We start from the raw sequence: 18,283 nt of genomic DNA, 5'->3' as shown, positions 1-18,283 counted from the left end.
CTTGTTTTATCAATCCCAGAACACACTAGACTTTAGTCACTGATGTATATCTTTCAATTATGGGATACTTCACCTACTGTACATAACATTTAATGTTACAATTGCAGAATCCTTCTCCAAAATAAATGATCATATGTTGATTTGCATGCAGGTATGGCCTTTTGCATTATTTTACCAGCTGCTTTAAAAAGTGCCATTCCATAAGGCTTGTGTGGCTTCTTTCAAAATGAAGACTCCTGTCATTTATTAAAGCATTAGTCTCCCCTCTAGTGGTCATGATTCACCTCAGTATAAATTCATCAATGCAGTTCAACATCTGCTGTGTGCACAGAGTGTGCAATAGGGCAAACATCTCAGATTTATATATTGAAAATCTGATTTATGCACTTGTGAAGAACAAGATTTGATACTGATAAACCATACTGAGAAATTGTGTTTGAATCACAGCTTTTGAATAGCCTTGGGCCAAACTCTGGTCCCTTCTATATGATATCTATATGATTCTGCATACAATAAAACAGGGGTCACTTTAATAATAATAAGGATGAAGGACAATTATCTCAAATATGCGTTCCAAAACCTTTAATGGGAGGAACCCCTTGTGTTGTGTAAATGTGTAAGACTGACATAATTCCCTTTCCCCATCAAACTTACCATTAAAATCACATTCGCTGTATTTCTGATTAGAAAAATGTTTTCTTTCCTATAGCTTTGCATCATCTTACCTCATCTCATCTGATGCTGTAGTGATCAGTGTATGAGCACCTCACTATCAGGAGTTTTTGAATAAAGCAAACAGAGTTTTCTCAAACATAATAAACCCATGTTCGGTAAGATTTTTCTATATTATATATCTGCTAAGTTTCCCAGACATTATTTTTAGCCTTCATTTAAACTTTAATCATGGCTTTTCACACTCCGCTTAACCCCGGGTTTCGTCATCCTAAACCCGCTTATAACTCCGCGCGTAAGGAACGTTTCACAAAAGCGGGTTCATGATCTATAGTGTCGGAAAACGCAATAATTTGAGTAAAAAGAGACCGTTTTATTCTTACCTTTATAGTCCGAAATGTTTATTCTGGAAAACATTCGAAACGCTCGAGGCCTTAAGTGAGGACGTCACGTGCTGCGTTCGTCCAATCACTGACATTATGTTAAAAATATGAAAATATGAACATTAAACCAGTTCTGGGTTTAGGAATATAGTGTGAAACTTCATCTTATGAATATCCAGGAATAATTTTTGATGAAATTGTAAAATTATATTAATTATATAATTAATTATATTAAATTACATCATTTAAATTATAAAATTAGCAGTTTAAACCATGAAGTATTCATTTTACTTGAGGTTTAGAATTACCCAGAGTTAACTATTTCAGGTACGAAAAGCCCCCAAGAGTGCATCGACTGGGGACCTCGTCCCAGGTGAGTATTCAGATGTTACCATCAAAATTATGTAATTAAATTATTAAATAAATAATACTGTACTGTTGATTTGTTTATGGGTGCTGTTGTTATGATGATTTATGATGTGTGTGTTCGTGATTGTGTGTGTGTGTGTGTGTGTGTGTATATATATATATATATATACACACACACACACACACACACACACACACACACAGCAATACATTTTCTTCCCTTTCTCAATCACCTGTTTCTAAAATAGGAGATGCGTGGGCTAGTGTAAATTATTAATAAAAGTAAGTTAAACGACTCTTCTACAAATGCATGCAGGTTTGTATTTTCTGATTTTCCTCTTATGTTCTATTAGACTTTCCATAGTAAAGAGGAGGAACGTCCTTTCTCAATATAAGCTCCTATTGGTTGGAGCCAACAAGCGTCATCACGCACCGTTGCCAAACAAAGGGCAGGAAAAAGCCACGTTGACGAAGTCGACAGTAGTGTGCGTTACTTTTCAGCCAGAAAACTGAAGGATTGATTTTATTTTGAAGACAACGAAGCAACTCTTTGGAAGAAGCGCTTGACAGCAACCATGTCATCGCCGCCCAAAGAGAAAATCGAGACCAAAGCTGGGCATCTTCCTGCTGGTAATGTATCTGTGCTACTGCTACTGCTACTGCTGCTGTTGTTTTTCTTTTGGGAAGTCTAGCGGATCAATCCACCAATGTGCGCCGTTTTCATCTGGAAAATGTGGTTTATAAAGTGCATCACTGTAGGTTTTGGACATTGCATAGGATCTCTTATTTAATAAATGTTATTAAATTGCAAAGTGCCACACCGGGGAAATGCTGCTATACAAGTAATTTTGGGGGGATATAGCTATGCCTTTAAAAAAAAAATAAGAGTTGTCGTTTCTATTGTGTGCTCAGGGTCATGACACCTTTCGGTGTTAAAAAAAATAATAAATAAATAAATAACATTTCGTTCTGAATTAGATTGAATAAATTGTTCCGTACTGTTTGTTTACTGAACAAAGTCACGGTAACAGGGTTGATAATTTAATAAAGCAAACCTAATAAAATATTAAATAAAGGGGAAAAAATTATTTTCCTTAAATAGTTCACGTTTTGAATGGGTGATGTTGTTATAGTAGGCCTTATTATTATTATTTTATCTATAATAACAGAGTAAAAGTTGGTATCAGCTTTTCATTGTTTACACACATGCTTATGAGAGACCTGAAAGGAAGTTCCCTTGTGCTGGATTCAGCTGATGTTAAGCTTGCAAGCATTTCACAAGTGGTCAAGAGGCAATGTATGTTAAAGCTCAAACATATTTGATTGTGACACAGCACAGGTTTTCATCAAATATTTTTTCTTTCACAATGTAATTGTGTGATTTTGGGTTGTGTTTCACTCTGTCAGCATATGTGATTCCGGTGTAAAGTCCACAAGAAATCAGATAACAGCATGTGTGTAATGGCCTATAAAGTAGGCCAAGGGGAAAAAAGATAGCATAAGATAGCACATTAAAATGGCAGCTTGTGATTAATGTTATTTGATGACATTTTATAATAAATGCAATTTTATTCACAACCAGTGTCTGGAAATAAACTCTGAACTGTTTTGGTTTATTTTTGGCAGTGAAAGCAGGAGGCATGAGGATAGTTCAGAAGCACCAGTCTGCAAATGATGCACCAGACAAGAATGACAAAGACAGTAAAGAATATGAGACTGAGATGTAAGTATGCTGACATTCACATTAGTGCAGTATGCATTTCAATATCAGTTCACCATGTTTAAAATGAAGATACACCTCTGCACTGACAGACATCATCTACAAGCTAATCACATTCACGACTATATTTTCAGCTATAGTCTTGTCAGAATCACGATTGCTTTGTTTTTTACTGATTGATTTTAGTTATGAAGTATACTTGAAGATATTCTAGGCTCATAAGTCTTATAATTATGAGAGAGTAAAGATCAAAATACATTTCAGTTCTCATATATACATTCATAACTCCCTAGTATCTCTGTGCTCATGTTTTTACTTTCATTTCTGTTTACTTGCACTGTTCCAACCTTTTAAAACCTTTTCAGATGAACTATTTCCAGCAATAATCAGCTTCTTATCAAGACAAACAGTATTTTATGTAAATTTACCATTATTTATTGCACACTGTAACACTAAAACCTCATTCTGACAGTTCATTCTGGTGGATATTCTGAATAATATTTGAATAATAACATTGAACTGTGATTGATTGCTGTCAAACTTAGCTGTGCTAGTTTCATGCATCATAACACTTTAGTAGTCTTTCTCTTTTCACATAATAAAATAAATTAAACTGAAATCATTATTTCATGTTAATTTATTTACTTAGCAGTTGCATAATGTACATGCATAATGCATAATTTTCTCATAAAAGTTTCTATTTAAAATGTGTTTTTTTTTATTTTAAAGCTCTGAACAGAGTCACTCTGAAACGCTAAAAAAACAGCAGATCATGAGCTGCTGGTGTGTAAAAAAAAAAAAAAAACTGTGCTGAAACACAGTACATACATTTATTTAATTAAATCGCATCCTTTGCAATTTGATAATTACACTAAGCCGTATCTCGTTTCTTGTTTTTAATGTGATTTAATCATGCAGCCCTACTTCGAAATTCTAAGTAGCTAACCCAATTCTTACTTGACTGTAGTAATGCTATCAAAAGGCTGTAAAGTCTTGGTTCAACATTGAGTCTGAGTTGAACATTTGATCAGTGACACAGGTGTGCAATTCCCATATGACTGTGGGCACATGGAGAGGTTCCTGCTGAACCAAGATATAATTTTCTTAGCTTAGACACCCTCTGTTCTTTGAAGATATACCAAAATATTTATTGTGATGATGAAGTCACTGCTAGTGCCCATCTGTCTCTCGATGACTAAGAGTGAAAGTGGATATGGCAGCACACTGTCGTCTTTACACAAATTTCTGGATTGGTGAGCACATGACAGTCATTTTTGGTTGCAAACTAAATGTAACAACCTTGGGTGTGTCCGTTATGTGGCAACAGCCGGATATCCCCACATGTAATTTTTTTCCTTTTTTTTTTCATTGTGGTTGAGTGTGTTTAGATTAAATGGCTTTCTTTGAGTTTTCCCCTTGTTGCTAGGTAGCTGACTAGCTGTTAGTTGCGTAAGTGCATATGAGCAGTGCAAAAGTTTTACAGTCCTCAGATTTCCTCTTTTGCTTTTGTGTTTTGTCATAGCTGACTTGTTTTCAGCACTACTGAGGTGTGTTCACAGGGTTTGACTGCTGATTCTGGGATGCTTTATGGCTTTGTTAGCAGTCCCCTTCACCCTGGTACCAGATGACTGATCGGCTGTCCCATTACAGCTTATCTACAAGCGAGCCCTTATAAGCTCACTCAACCTGCTGCAGGAAATCCTACGAGGTGTATCATTCCTCCCAAAACATACAGCTCAGCCATTCCCCAGAGTAGACATTTCAGGGAAGACGTTGAAATGTGGATTCGGTTCCCAAGAAATGCACTGTGATGTTAGAATGTGATCCGTCCACCCACGTTATTAGGTTTGGCGTTTTCTCGCACCGCTGGCAAGCCAAGAGGAAACTCGCCATTTTCCTGTGTAGTCTCTTTGTGCTCAGTTGTTTTTCCAAAGCTTGTTTTAGTTGTTGACACCAATGAGATTCTTTGCTTGGTTATTATGGTGGTTGGTTAGTAAGTATACGTTAATTCAATCGAAATTTCTGGTGTAGTTATAGACTAATAGTATGTTATAGGCCAGTTATTTTGCCTGCTTGGCTGATAGATGTTTATTTATCCTTGTGTTGATTCATAAAACTCCCAATTTAATTGTTTTGATTATTTTTTGCTTTTTAAATAAATCTTATTAGAGGTATTTCAAGCTTTTAAAATTATTATGATTAGATTTCCATATGCAATAAAAAAAAATATAGAGATATATATAAAGAAAAATAAATATATATACATAAATAATTATATTAGCTATTTGTTGTAATTAAATTTAATTTTTTTGCATTTTTCAAGTGAATGCAAACTGAATTAAGTTACTGAATTTATTATATTAGCTATTTGTTGTAATTAAATTTAATTTTCTCTTATATCTAAATCTAAATGTAATGCATTTAATTGGTTTACATTTTTTAATACTTTTCTGTATGTTTCCGTATTATGTAACTGCAAACAATATGTTTACAATAGAATAACGGAGCAAAAATTGTGCATTCACACCATAATGGATTTAACAAAATTTGATTCTGACTTGTGAAAAGTCTTGCTCTGACTTGTACCTTGTGACTGCTTTAATCTCATTAAAAATCACTAAATATAATGCCAAAATTGTGAGCTTTTATGTCATGCAGAAACACTCAAAGTGGCAGCGACTTGAGTAGTAAACATTTTTTTGTAGTATTTCTGTTTAATAATTCTTAAATTGACTGCTGATAATGTCAAAATAATGCAAGAATAATCTGACATGAATCTGATGAAAGACAATCCAATTTAATATTTTTAAAACAGAGATGAATCACTAATGTAAGTTTAATAGTAATGCATGTGCAAAAAAAGGTATGTGTTATATTGTGGTTTTGGCTACTGATTACTCAAATTACACAGATTCATTTTGGCATTAATAGTGTTGCCATAGGAACTCATAATTCCAAATCAAAGGACATGAACACCAAATAGAAACTCAACAACAGGGAGAGACTGAAACAAAATCCTTCACAATACACAATAACAAATATAAGTAGAAAAAAATCAAAAACTCAATAACCTTATATCAGATAAGTTTAGTTTCAGGCTAGATTTGCGCAATCTTGCCTTAATAGTCATCTTAGACTCGATTTCCTTCATCTGGATTGGTTTTGTTTGGCGAAAGCTATGTGCGGTGTCCTCTGCAAACATTATTCCTTCACAACGTTCCCATACACGCCTATAAACAAATTCACAGATGTTTTTAGTGAGATCAGGATGAAGTCTAATGCTTTCATCTCAGTGTGAGAACTTCCATCTCAGAATTGGGTTTCAGTATGAAGCATTCCTGCTCTGTATTTCATCTTTTATTATAAGTATTAATACATTTTTAAGTGTGTCCAGTAACCGAATGTGCCAGACGTGCACATTCACTCTCCTATGTCACACTTCCTCCATGTGTTCTTTGCTATCAGAGATAGCCTGTAAGCAGGTGCCTTCTGATGGAAAAACTGCACATTTGTCCCAGCAAGTCAAGTCGCACTGTCTGGGGACCACCTGTCAAATGTAATTTAGTCTTCTCCGATGGATCAGAGGCCAAAATGGAATGGGTCTGAGACGCTAATGTGATGTGCTTTGCTGGTGAGCTCACTCCTTGATGTGTCCACCTGCTCATGACCCAGGAATCTCCGCTTTCTTCCCCGTCCTATCCCCATACAACTTAAAGGGTTAGTTCAGCCAAAAATGAAATTTATGTCATTAATGACTAACCCTCATGTCGTTCCAAACCCGTAAGACCTCCGTTCATCTTCGGAACACCAGTATAAGATATTTTAGATTTAGTCCGAGAGCTTTCTGTCCCTCCATTGAGAATGTATGTACGGTATACCTGTCCACGTCCAGAAAGGTAATAAAAACATCATCAAAGTAGTCCATGTGACATCAGAGGGTCTGTTAGAATTTGTGGAAGCATCGAATATACATTTTGCTCCAAAAATAACAAAAATTACGACTTTATAAGCATTTTCTTCTCTTCCGGGTCTGTTGTGAAAACGCGACTGCTGTGACTGTTGACGTACGACGCTGCTGGCGCGTCACTTCAGGTGTTGTGAACAATAACAAAACACACCCGGAAGAGCGTCGTAATGCTGAATAAAGTAGTATCAATTTTTGTTAGTTTTGGACCAAAATGTATTTTCGATGCTTCAATAAATTCTAACGGACCCTCTGATGTCACATGGACTACTTTGATGATGTTTTTATTACCTTTCTGGACGTGGACAGTATACCGTACATACATTTTCAATGGAGGGACAGAAAGCTCTCGGACTAAATCTAAAATATCTTAAACTGTGTTCCGAAGATGAACGGAGGTCTTACGGGTTTGGAACGACATGAGGGTGAGTCATTAATGACATAATTTTCATTTTGGGCTGAACTAACCCTTTAAGCCTACAGTATATTTCAACCATCCACAAACTGCCCGCATGATGTAATTTTCATCAACGGGAGTGTCCGCGGATGCTGCACATACAGCAGAGCACATGCAAGGTGAATGTTGAGACCACTAGAGTCCACTATGTGGTACTTCGCATGTCTTGAACTCGTCCGTCTGCGTTCATCTGTGGTTGAGTATACATTGAAAGATGCACAGACGAAGCTAGAGTAGCTAGAGTAGTGTTAATGACATAGTAATTATGAATAGTAATAATTGGTATTTATGAACATACGTTTTATAACAAATATTCCTAATTTTGTGACATTTGCTGGATATTTGTTTGTTTTCATAGAAATAGTCAGAATATTAGGGCATCCCAGTATGGTTTAGATGTTGTAAAGTTTTCATGAGACAGTAAGAGTGTGTTTAGCACATGGTGTGTGATTGCTAGTAACTGGCAGGCAGATTCAGGTCATTAGCTGAACCCTGGAGCAGTAGCTGTTTCTGTAGAAGCTCATAGGCTGACTTGCGATTTTTCTAACACACTGCAGTCAATTTTTGACCACTTTACAGTAACTTCATCCACTGCGCTGAGGGAAGCAACATTGCATTTCAGCTCCTTCTAAAGAGCATCCCACTGCCTCTGCTCCTCTGCGGATGAAGCGAGGGTGAAAATTAGGATGGGGTGCTGACTTAATAAACCAGCATGCAAAAAGAAAAGAAAAATTGACAGTTTGATGACAATTATTTCCATGCTAGTTTCCCTCTCTGCACTGTTTAGCGACGTGTGCTGACTCTACTGGAATAATGGGCTCTTGGTGTGTTGTTTCAGTTAATCTGCATAAATTTGCCTCATCATTTCTGTATAACTATATATTCTCTCATTATCACAAAAGTTACTTTACAACTGACCTGCCTGTCAGTCAAACCATACATGGAGCTGCATAACTAAAGTCCAAATCTGAATTCACCATCCAGTGGCTTTGAGAGAAGATCTTTTGTGCATTATTCAGATTTTTGCCTAACTGGATCCTAAAATCTGTCATAATTGTGAGTATTTTAGTTTGGCAACACGCGTTTCCTTTTTTCATCATTGGTTTTCAGCAGGAATGTGAATTTATAATATAGGAAAAACCTCAAGGGTTAGTCTCACTACCGCTAACTGTTGTATGATTATAAGGAACAGATACCAATGCCGTTTTACCCCATACCTTGGGTAATTTCAGAGGGGAAGTGCTTTTTAATCGGAATCTAATTATAGCAAGCCTTTCATCAGAGTGCTATTGTGTGTGTATCATGCCCACCTGTGTGTGGTTTTCTTAACCTATCATCAGGCCTCACAGAAAGCTCAGTAGAACTGTAACACCTCTCATTAACAAAACAGGTTGTTTTTTAAATATTTTGGTTCATTTGATTGTGGTTTCAGCCACCAATAAGAGTGTAGTACTCTAATATCTGTTTCACAAGTGCTTTCCTCTGTCCACCCCTGTATTTATATTCTGTTGATGTTGAGACTTGAGACTCAGTCTCGTTTGCTGCTGAGGCTAACCATGGAGCTTCAGGTCCTGTCCAATTTTGCTTAGTTTGCATGGCACATTCCCTCAGCTCCAGACAAGAGGCTTTTGCTGTTTCATCCCAGTTTAGCTCATCAGTAAATAAAAGCTATGGCACGTGGTTGCCATGATAACAGCAAGTTGTGAGCATCTGTGCAGACTTGTTAATTGCAGCAATCGCCTTAGCTCCTGAAGCTGAGCTTACTTGTAGCGTTCTACCCTCTACCTACACACAATCTCTCTCTCTCTCTCTCTCTCTCTCTCTCTCTCTCTCTCTCTCTCTCTCTCTCTCTCTCTCTCTCTCTCTCTCTCTCTCTCTCCCTTCTCTCTCTCTCTCTCTCTCTCTCTCTCTCTCTCTCTCTCTCTCTCTCTCTCCTCCTATATATATATATATAGATATATATATATATATGTATATATATGTGTGTATGTATGTGTGTGTGTATATATGTATATGAATGATTATCCCATTTTTAGATAGATTTGTTAGATAGATACATAGATAGCTTACTCCAGTCATCAGTATAAAATTATCCTTGCAGAAATCATTCTAATGTGCTGATTTGAAACAATGATAAAATATAATTCAAATGTTTGGGGGAAGTAAAATTAAAAAATAAATAAATAAAAAATGAAATGACACTTTTATGCACTATACATTAAATTGATCAAAAGTGACAATGTTACAAATTATTATTATTTCAGATAAATGCTGTTTTAACATTCTATGTTGGTTTTTTAACTTTCTATGTTGTTTCCTGGAAGCAAATGCATCACTGTTTCCACACAAATATTAGGCTAAGCAGTTAAAACTGTTTGAACATTAATAATAAGAACTGTTATTGATAATTAAGCATCAGTAATAATTGATAACTGAGCACCAAATCAGCATATTAGGATTTTTCTAATTTCAGAAGGATAATTGGACACTGCTGCCTTCTGTATAAATTATAGACATATCTTCTGCACAAGAAAATTCTGCCTTGGCTTTCATTTGCATGAATTCCAGTAGAGGTTCAGTTTACATGAATGTTTTTGTTCAAGATGATCAATTAAATATTTCAGTTATTGACTTTCTTATTAACCTTGTACTCTAGTTCAGCTTGTTTATCCATCAATGTTTTTGCCTAAATTAGACCCCCTTTAGGACTTATAACGTCTCTGGCCTGGTTTAAACCCAAGCACACTGCTGCCACCCTCAGGTAATGAATGGCATTGCTGAGAAAGGAATTAGAGTGAAACATGCACCTGATTAACATTTTATGTATGATAACTCTTAATCTGTACAAAAAGGAAGTGTTGGGGTCAATAATTATATCCCAAAACATAAGCTTTTGAATGACCTCAAATGAAATGGATAACATTTATCTTATCAGTTTTTATGTTCTCATCCTTTTCCATTCAGCAAATTCTAAACAAGTTATAACAATTTAGAAATATAATCCTGCTTGCTTTTTTGAATTCATTCACAGTGCGATGCAATTTTAATAACTTGGCTTCTGATCCCAAAATCTCACATTTTCTTGAAATATGGCTTTATAAAGTTTTTCCCCATAGAAAAAGGAGTGTCCCTTTAATCTGAGAATATACAGCTGTCTCTTTTTAAAGATAGGAAGCTATAAGACAGGGTGAGCCGCACCGTTATGCCTCAAAGTGAGATTATCCCTTTGGTAAGTCTCTCTCTCTCTCTCACACTGTCTTGATCTATCTTTGGAGTTTCCTTGGCTTCTCAGTGAGATGAAAGCCACAAACTTTTGACATTCTGGATTTCACAGCATTAGAGATGAAGCCCTTTCTCACAGTGCCCTCATTTATGTTCAGTCTCAAGTATGTTGTGGTAACGCTGTGATAACAATTTAATTGTCTCCTTATATAGCTCTGTTTATAGCCCTGCAGAGTGCGAGCGGTTGTGTAATGTACTATGGATGCTGTAGTATTTGACAGGGGCTACTGGAAATCAGCCAATCTTCAAACTTTCTCTTTGACATTATAAATTCTATTTCGAACATACCATTTTTCTTGTCAAGGTCAATTATCACTCTTGACCTTCTCTTCTGACGTAGTGCTTTAAGAGAAACGGTTGGCTTTGGAAAATGAATGAGAGTCATTTCTGAGGCTGACGGCTTGCACAAGCCTGGAGCCATGTTTCTGCTCTGTGCTCAGATGGTGGCGGTAAATTCACTGTCCCTCAGGAATTTTTATAGGCCGTTTTGTACCTTACCCACTGCCTGGAGCACCTGGTTTTGCGTCCGACCCATCCGTTTACTCCCCCTAGTTTCCACATGTGAATGTAGGCCTTGAGAACTGACCATCATCAGTGCCATGCAGCCTGTTGGTTAATGTTAACCAGTATGCAAATAGCTATTTAGTCTTGTTTTCTTGTTTCACTACTCAGTGATATTGAATACCATGTTAGGCTACAATTAGAAGAAGAATTATCATGCTAATCCCACTGTAATTGGTGGTCTGGTGAATGTCGAACACATGCAGAATGTGAAATCTATATGATGATGTTTTCATCAGTGCTGTAGCTAATTTGCTGCATTAGCATTCCATCCATGCATCCGATGGAGTAGTTGCTTCTTCCAGCAGAGTGTTCCAGTGGAGTAGAGGGCATCTGCTGACAGCCACGTCAGGTTTCTGATTGAGCTCAATTTTACTCAAGCTCCTGCTCCCGTAATGATGCTGCCTGTTGACCTTCAGCTAATCAGCACAGGCCTCACACTTTGATTTCATACTGCCTGACAATCTGCTGTCAGCTCGGCGTTGATAAAATAATAAAATATGTATTTGTGGATGCTGATAAATAACCCTGATGATGTTTGGTTATAAAGCATTGCTATATCTTTAGGGCTTTATGATATAGCTACTACAATACAATATCTTAATATATCTTTACTATAGTAATTAAAATCCCAGTATTAATAATTCATTAAATATTCATATTCAAAAAAAATCATAATTCAGTATATTTTTAGTTAAATTTTAATTTTTTTAAATGTATAATTTTCAAATATTAACAAAAATACAGTATCATAAATAATTGTTGATTAAATTATTAATTAAATCTAGTGATTTAAGTAAAATTCAATATCCGGGTACATTCAAAATCTGTAATGCAAGAATGTCAATCTGAGATACAGTGGGATTTGCTATGGATTCAAAGCACATTAAAAAAATTAGTTAAGTAGGTAGGGAAGATTTAGATGGAAGAAGAGGAAATCTTACTGTTGAGGCAGATGTTTATCTAACTAGCTGCTGTCTAAATTTACATACACATGTATTGGATCTCTTATGAACCGTTTGCTTTTAATTGGTTAATATGTTTGGAAACCTCATTTCATTTCACTCATATTACCAGCAAACATAAACTTTGGCCTTTACCTTCTGAGTAAATTCAGTTTAAAGGTGTCTCTGGCCTGGACACAAGGCAGCACTGTTGAGCCAAATCTGGCTGGAATCTGCGAAAGCGTTTTCCCCCCTCTAAAATATGAGTGGTGCTATTCATAATCAGAATACAGAGTTGTTTGTGTTCTCCTTGACATATTCCCCGTGGAACAATCAATAATCCTAAAAAATCAGAGTCTGATTAATATACAATCTTATTTACAATCAGTTGCTATTTGACATGAGAATGGTTTGCGTCATAAACACTTTGTCATCTGTTTTGCTTATGCGTCATTAACTAGCTCATATATTGAAATGTGTTTTTATTTTTATTTTTTTATTTTTTTTTATAAATGTGTTGCCTTCTGTTTGTAACTGTTTTTATTTTTCCCCTTAATCTCTAGCCCACCAAAGCTACCTGTTGTGGTCTCAGGAGTTGTCACTAAGGTAGGTACACATGTCCATTGATTACATCCTAACATCTAAATCTAAGGCCACGCTGTCCCTGGTCCTACATTTTGTGTTTTGATGGTCTTTACCAATTGTGCTATTAACTTTCTATTGGCTTCATCCAGAGCAACCTAGAGCTGTTCACACCAAAGACCGATGTCTTAATGTTCATCAGGCTAAATTTTCTCCTCTACTATAGGAAAAAACCTAAGACAGGATGCATATCAAGCAAGCTGTAGCGATTCATTTTAAGTCCAAATCAATTGCCAAACCCAGTTTTGTTTTAATGTCGGAATAATTTAACACAAGGTACCCTAGTATAATATACATTAATGTACATAAATAAACAGTATTATATTTTAGAATAACATTTTATAAAATCAAATATTTGCATCTGATGTGAACGGGCCTTTTTGCAATCAGAAGTAGTGCCAAATTCATTTTAAACCCATGCTGAAATTATAAATCACCCAAGCATGGCTTTATGAGACGCCAGCTTGAGGCTCAGACATGGATAGTTTGCTCCGATAAAAGCTGTTTTATTCTTGCATCACTTATTGAGATAATATCAATAGTCCGATGCGCTGGAGACCCTGTATAAGGGTTTGTCGAAGAGCTTGTCCCATAGAGTCCATTCTGCTCATTTCCAGCTCGTGCTGACCTTAATCCGCTCTGCCTCCACGGGATTGGCCATGTCTCAGGATTTATTGTTTTGATGAAGGCTGTGACATAATGCATCCATCTGTGCATGCTTATAAGGATGTGCATGCAACGTTATGAGGGAGATTTCGCTGTATTAGTATATACGGTTCTGGATGTAAACATCAGATGTCTGAGAGAACATTGTGTTAGAATATGCATTTCAAAGCATGTGACCCTAGAGGATGTCGCGATGCACATGAAGCCCTTTTACTGAGGCATTGGACTCCTTTTAATTTTGAAGTGATCTAAACAGCTTCTAGCTTCTTCTCAAGTGACACATTTTCTGCAATATTTCCTCTAAATCCTCACATCTGAGGCTCTTTTTGTCTTCTGGCAAGCTGGTAAACAGACAGAAAAAAGAAAAAGCCATGCTTGTGTTCAGTCTTGGCTCGTTACACTGTCTTGGACTGACCACCCCGTAATCTACTTCAAAAGCTTCACACATTTGCTCTGAAAGACTCTCTCATACAGATTAAAGTGATGCAGAAGAATGTCTGCGGCTGCTGCTTTCTTGCAGTAGGATTTTTATCCTCACTGGGCATCCAACAGCTGCATGATAGAAACTTCTGTGTGCCGCTTTTCTTTCGTGTTAATAGATGTGAAACTAAGGCAAAGAGCTCTCAGCTTCTCATAAAATGTAGTTTAGATTTTTCAAAAGATGGCAACTAGAAAATATATACAGACATCTTTGTTGTTTGACAATATGAATCATCATAATTAAGCAACATCACAATCGAATACTGGATATAATATTCTAAATGGCACAAATGTGAGTGTGATATTCCTTAGAAACTTCTTTTTATTATTATTTAAGCAAAAAAAAATTACACAATGACATTCAATTTAATTTAAATAATTTTCACATTTAAGTTCCTTGATCAGTTTATAAACCCTGGGCTATTATTGAGTAACTTTGTTCTTGTTCCATCTAAATATTATTTAAGCAAAAAAAACTATTAAAAAAAAAAACAACGCTTCCAACGCTTAAACTAGTTAACTACTTTAGTTAACATGAACTAACAAGGAACAATACTTCTATATCATTTATTAATCTTAGTTAATGTTAATTTAAACATTTATTAATGCAGTATTAAAATCAAAAGTTGTGCTTGTTAACATTCGTTAATGCAATAGGCCTACTATAATAAATGCAATGAACGACTCTATTTTCAGTAACTAACATTAACAAAGATTAATAAATACTGTAATAATTGTATTGTTCATTGTTTGTTCATGTTAGTTAATACATTAATGGAACCTTATTGTAAAGTGTTACCTTTATTTTTATAGACCATTTTGAATTAGATTTTTATATTTTTTGTTTTTATTTAAATTTTACTTCAAGTTTAATTTTATGCTGTTGTCATTTTTTTTTTTTTTTTTATTACTATAAGATAAATTTTAGTTTCAGTTTTAGTTCCGTTTAAGTTTGTATTTATTATTTTATATATTAGGAATTTTAGTGCTTCAACTTATTTCTGTTGCCAAAAACATTTCTAATTTTCATTTTCATTTTTTTTTTTTTTTTTTTTTTTTTTTTTTTTTGTCCTAACAAAAACCTCAACTTCATCTCAATTTAAAATAAAAGAAATAAATTTAAATTTTAGTTGATGATAAACCCTGGATCACAGACAGTGGTCATTAGTACTGGGCTGCGTTTCCCAAAAGCATTGTAAGTCTAAGTAGATCGTAGAACCATTGCCATCAATACTTTGCTTACAATGCTTTTGAGAAACGCAGCCCTGGTTGACAAGACCACTCTTGAAACACCCTTTGGCCGATTAGATTAGATAACCAGTTTTGTCAATTAATGGTGTGATTGACTGCACACAAAGCATTGGCCATGTCACTTATCATATGCACATATTATAATTAGCTGTGTTGCTATTGGTTGTCCTTCTCAGGGGGATAAAGACTTCACCCCTGCTGCTGCCCAGGTGGCTCATCAGAAACCTGTGCCCGCAGTACAGAAGCTGCCTCCAGCCCACCACATCAACCAGCACATCCACCAGCCCCGGAAGTGAGCCTTCACACAACTCTAGACCACCCCGCCCTGCTCAGGTTGCCAGGAATCTCTTGCTGTCAAGCATTCCGTACGCCCCTCCCCCAACCCCCTTCCTTCTGTGCCTGCAAGTGTCCGGTTTCCACCAGTATCATGACAAATGTTCCATTTCCTGATTCTTACTTGTAGATCATTGAAACACTAAAATTGAAATCTCCACTGCAAATCACTAATCAGAAACATGTTAATTATGTGGGTTCACTTCATGGGGGATGCGCATGGAGCTGTGTTTTATTGTTTTAATTTTGTTTTACATAAATAGTTCCAGAGAGATGTAAGTTGTATAATTTTTTTTTCTTTTCTTTTTTGAAGTCGGTGAATGTTGTATATTAAGCATTAGGTACTATGTGTGGCTATCCGAATAAAGAGTTCATATAAAACCACACATGCCTTTTTGCTCTTAGAAACACATTCAAAAGCTAGACTTGCATTACCTGATGGAAATAACAGTGCTTTCGCAAACGAGTAGTAACATGTAAGGCTGAAATGATTTACAAAACTGTAATAGGGAATCTGTGTGCTTTGGGTTGAATTAATCTTAGACATTTTTGGAGAATAAATTTCCCAGAAAAATTAGCAGTTATTGAAAAATTGCAAATGAATGTTGAAAATGTAGAGGGGTAAATCCTATAGTAATGCCATTTGTGTGTGTGTGTGTATATATATATATATATATATATCACAATATACAAACATAAAATATACATTATTTTCTATCATCTTAAATTTTACATAATTTTTTTATTGTATTGAAGAAATTGCAGACATTTGAGGAGAATAAAAAACAAATTGAAATAATTTTGCTTACGAAAAAATCATATATATATATATATATATATATATATATATATATACATACAGTATGTGTGTGTGTGTGTTAGGAAGACTTCAAGGTCTTCAAAACAATGTTTTATGCCATTTTGAGCTGTTCATGACAGTGATCTGAACTAAATTGTAGGAATTTGTGGAGAGTTAAAAAGTAGAGGGATTTCAGTACTAATGCACAGGAATTAAAAAATTAAAATAAACAATTGCCATATCTTTTTTGTCCTATTAAATATTATTAATGAGGTTAGTAAGTATATGCTCTCATCTCTGCAGGAAAAGTTCATGTGTAATCCCATGGCCTACTTTTCATGGTCCGTGAACTCGCAGAGAGTGGCAAAGCCCGTCAGCTTCCTGTTCTGTTCCGTCTCTGCTCATGCAGCGCTGAGCCAACAAACCTAATGCCACTCAGGATTTGCCCCATTCTCTTCCTCTTTCATTATCTCATGTTCTCAAGCTCTCCTCCTGTCCCGCTCCGTTCACTTTGTGTTCCACTCAGGTGTTGATAAGACCCAGCAGCTGCCGCAAACTTCAGGTTGTTCCCACAGCGTGTTCTGGACCCAAAGCAGCAAGATTTCTGCGGTACGTGCAATTAGAACACCAGCTGGCCAAACCTGCTGTTCCTTCTCGGGCAAGGTGAACCTCAAAAGTATGAGTGGCAGCTAAACCCTTACGAAATGTCACGTTTCAGGTCAAGGTTGTACTTTTCCACAAAATGATATCTGGAAATTGAGCACTGGATTTGTAGCCAGTTCAGAGTTTCCCGTACCCTGGGGTCTATCAGACATTCAGGCCTTCGCAGTGTATTTGTCTTTGATAGGTTATCAGCGCTGCAGCAGATCCCACATCAGTATTTTGGTTCTCCAGCAGAGGGCACTTCATTCTTCTTCATACAATGTTGTCCTGAGGCAAGTGCTGACCTTGCAAGACTGACAAGTCCCTCAGCGTCTGTCAGCTCATGCCAGTGACCTCAATAGCTTAATAAAGTCTGTGCTTCACCTTTACTCCTGCTCAAAGTTCAACAAATGGAGTCACACTTTGTTATCATAAAGCAGTTTTTATTCCAAAATTACAATGAGATTCTTCTTCCAAGCAGTGCTGGTCAATACTTTTGGTTAGTTACTTAGTACAAGCTAAAGTAGTTTAAAAGCAGTGTTATTTTAAGATAACAGGGTGACCTGACATTAGGTCAGTGCTGGTCTTGACATCTTTATGAAATAAGCTGTCTGTGTGTGTTTTGTGTGGTCTGAGTGTTGGACACCGAGGCACAGTGGTGCTGTTGAGATGACGTGATGGTCAGTGAGACATTTCAAACTGATATCACTACAAATTCTTTAATTAAACATTGTATTATTCTGCATATAGGAGTGTTCATACCTGAGATTTGTTGTGATATGTAACTGTTTCCAGCTCTATAATAATTCACGGCTAATATTTAGCTAATTAAATCATACAGAATAATTCACGGCAAAAATACACCTAATAAAAAAAAACATTACAAATACACCAATATACAAGACCGTTACAAAGTTTTGGGTTGGTAATATGTTTTGAAAGAAGTCTCTTATGCTCACCAAGGCTGCATTTGTTTGATCAAAAATGTGAAATACAATTACTATATATATATATATATATATATATATATATATAATATATATATTATATATATATATATTATATATATATATATATATATATATATATATATAAGTTATTCCTGTGATGGCAAAGCT

General features: G+C 35.8%; 1 protein-coding gene across 1 annotated transcript; it reads left to right on the top strand.

Moving 5' to 3' along the window:
- Positions 1-1,813: 1,813 nt before the first annotated feature.
- Positions 1,814-16,299, top strand: LOC109099635 (death-associated protein). Its single transcript, XM_042714367.1, has 4 exons — positions 1,814-2,054; positions 3,051-3,147; positions 12,916-12,958; positions 15,568-16,299. The coding sequence occupies exons 1-4, from the start codon at positions 2,000-2,002 to the stop codon at positions 15,685-15,687; spliced, it is 315 nt and encodes a 104-aa protein (XP_042570301.1). The 5' UTR covers positions 1,814-1,999; the 3' UTR covers positions 15,688-16,299.
- The last annotated feature ends 1,984 nt before the right edge of the window (positions 16,300-18,283 follow it).

This window comes from Cyprinus carpio, chromosome A24 (genome assembly GCF_018340385.1).
Source record: "Cyprinus carpio isolate SPL01 chromosome A24, ASM1834038v1, whole genome shotgun sequence".
Taxonomy (NCBI): Eukaryota; Metazoa; Chordata; class Actinopteri; order Cypriniformes; family Cyprinidae; genus Cyprinus; species Cyprinus carpio.
The sequence above is the reverse complement of the archived record's forward strand: the minus strand, read 5'-3'. Positions and strand labels throughout refer to the sequence as shown.

Coding starts and splice junctions, on each gene's coding strand:
- LOC109099635 (XM_042714367.1), top strand. CDS start 2,000: ATGTCATCGCCGCCCAAAGAGAAAATCGAGACCAAAGCTGGGCATCTT. Junction 2,055..3,050: donor AGCTGGGCATCTTCCTGCTG/GTAATGTATCTG, acceptor TATTTTTGGCAG/TGAAAGCAGGAGGCATGAGG. Junction 3,148..12,915: donor AAAGAATATGAGACTGAGAT/GTAAGTATGCTG, acceptor CTTAATCTCTAG/CCCACCAAAGCTACCTGTTG.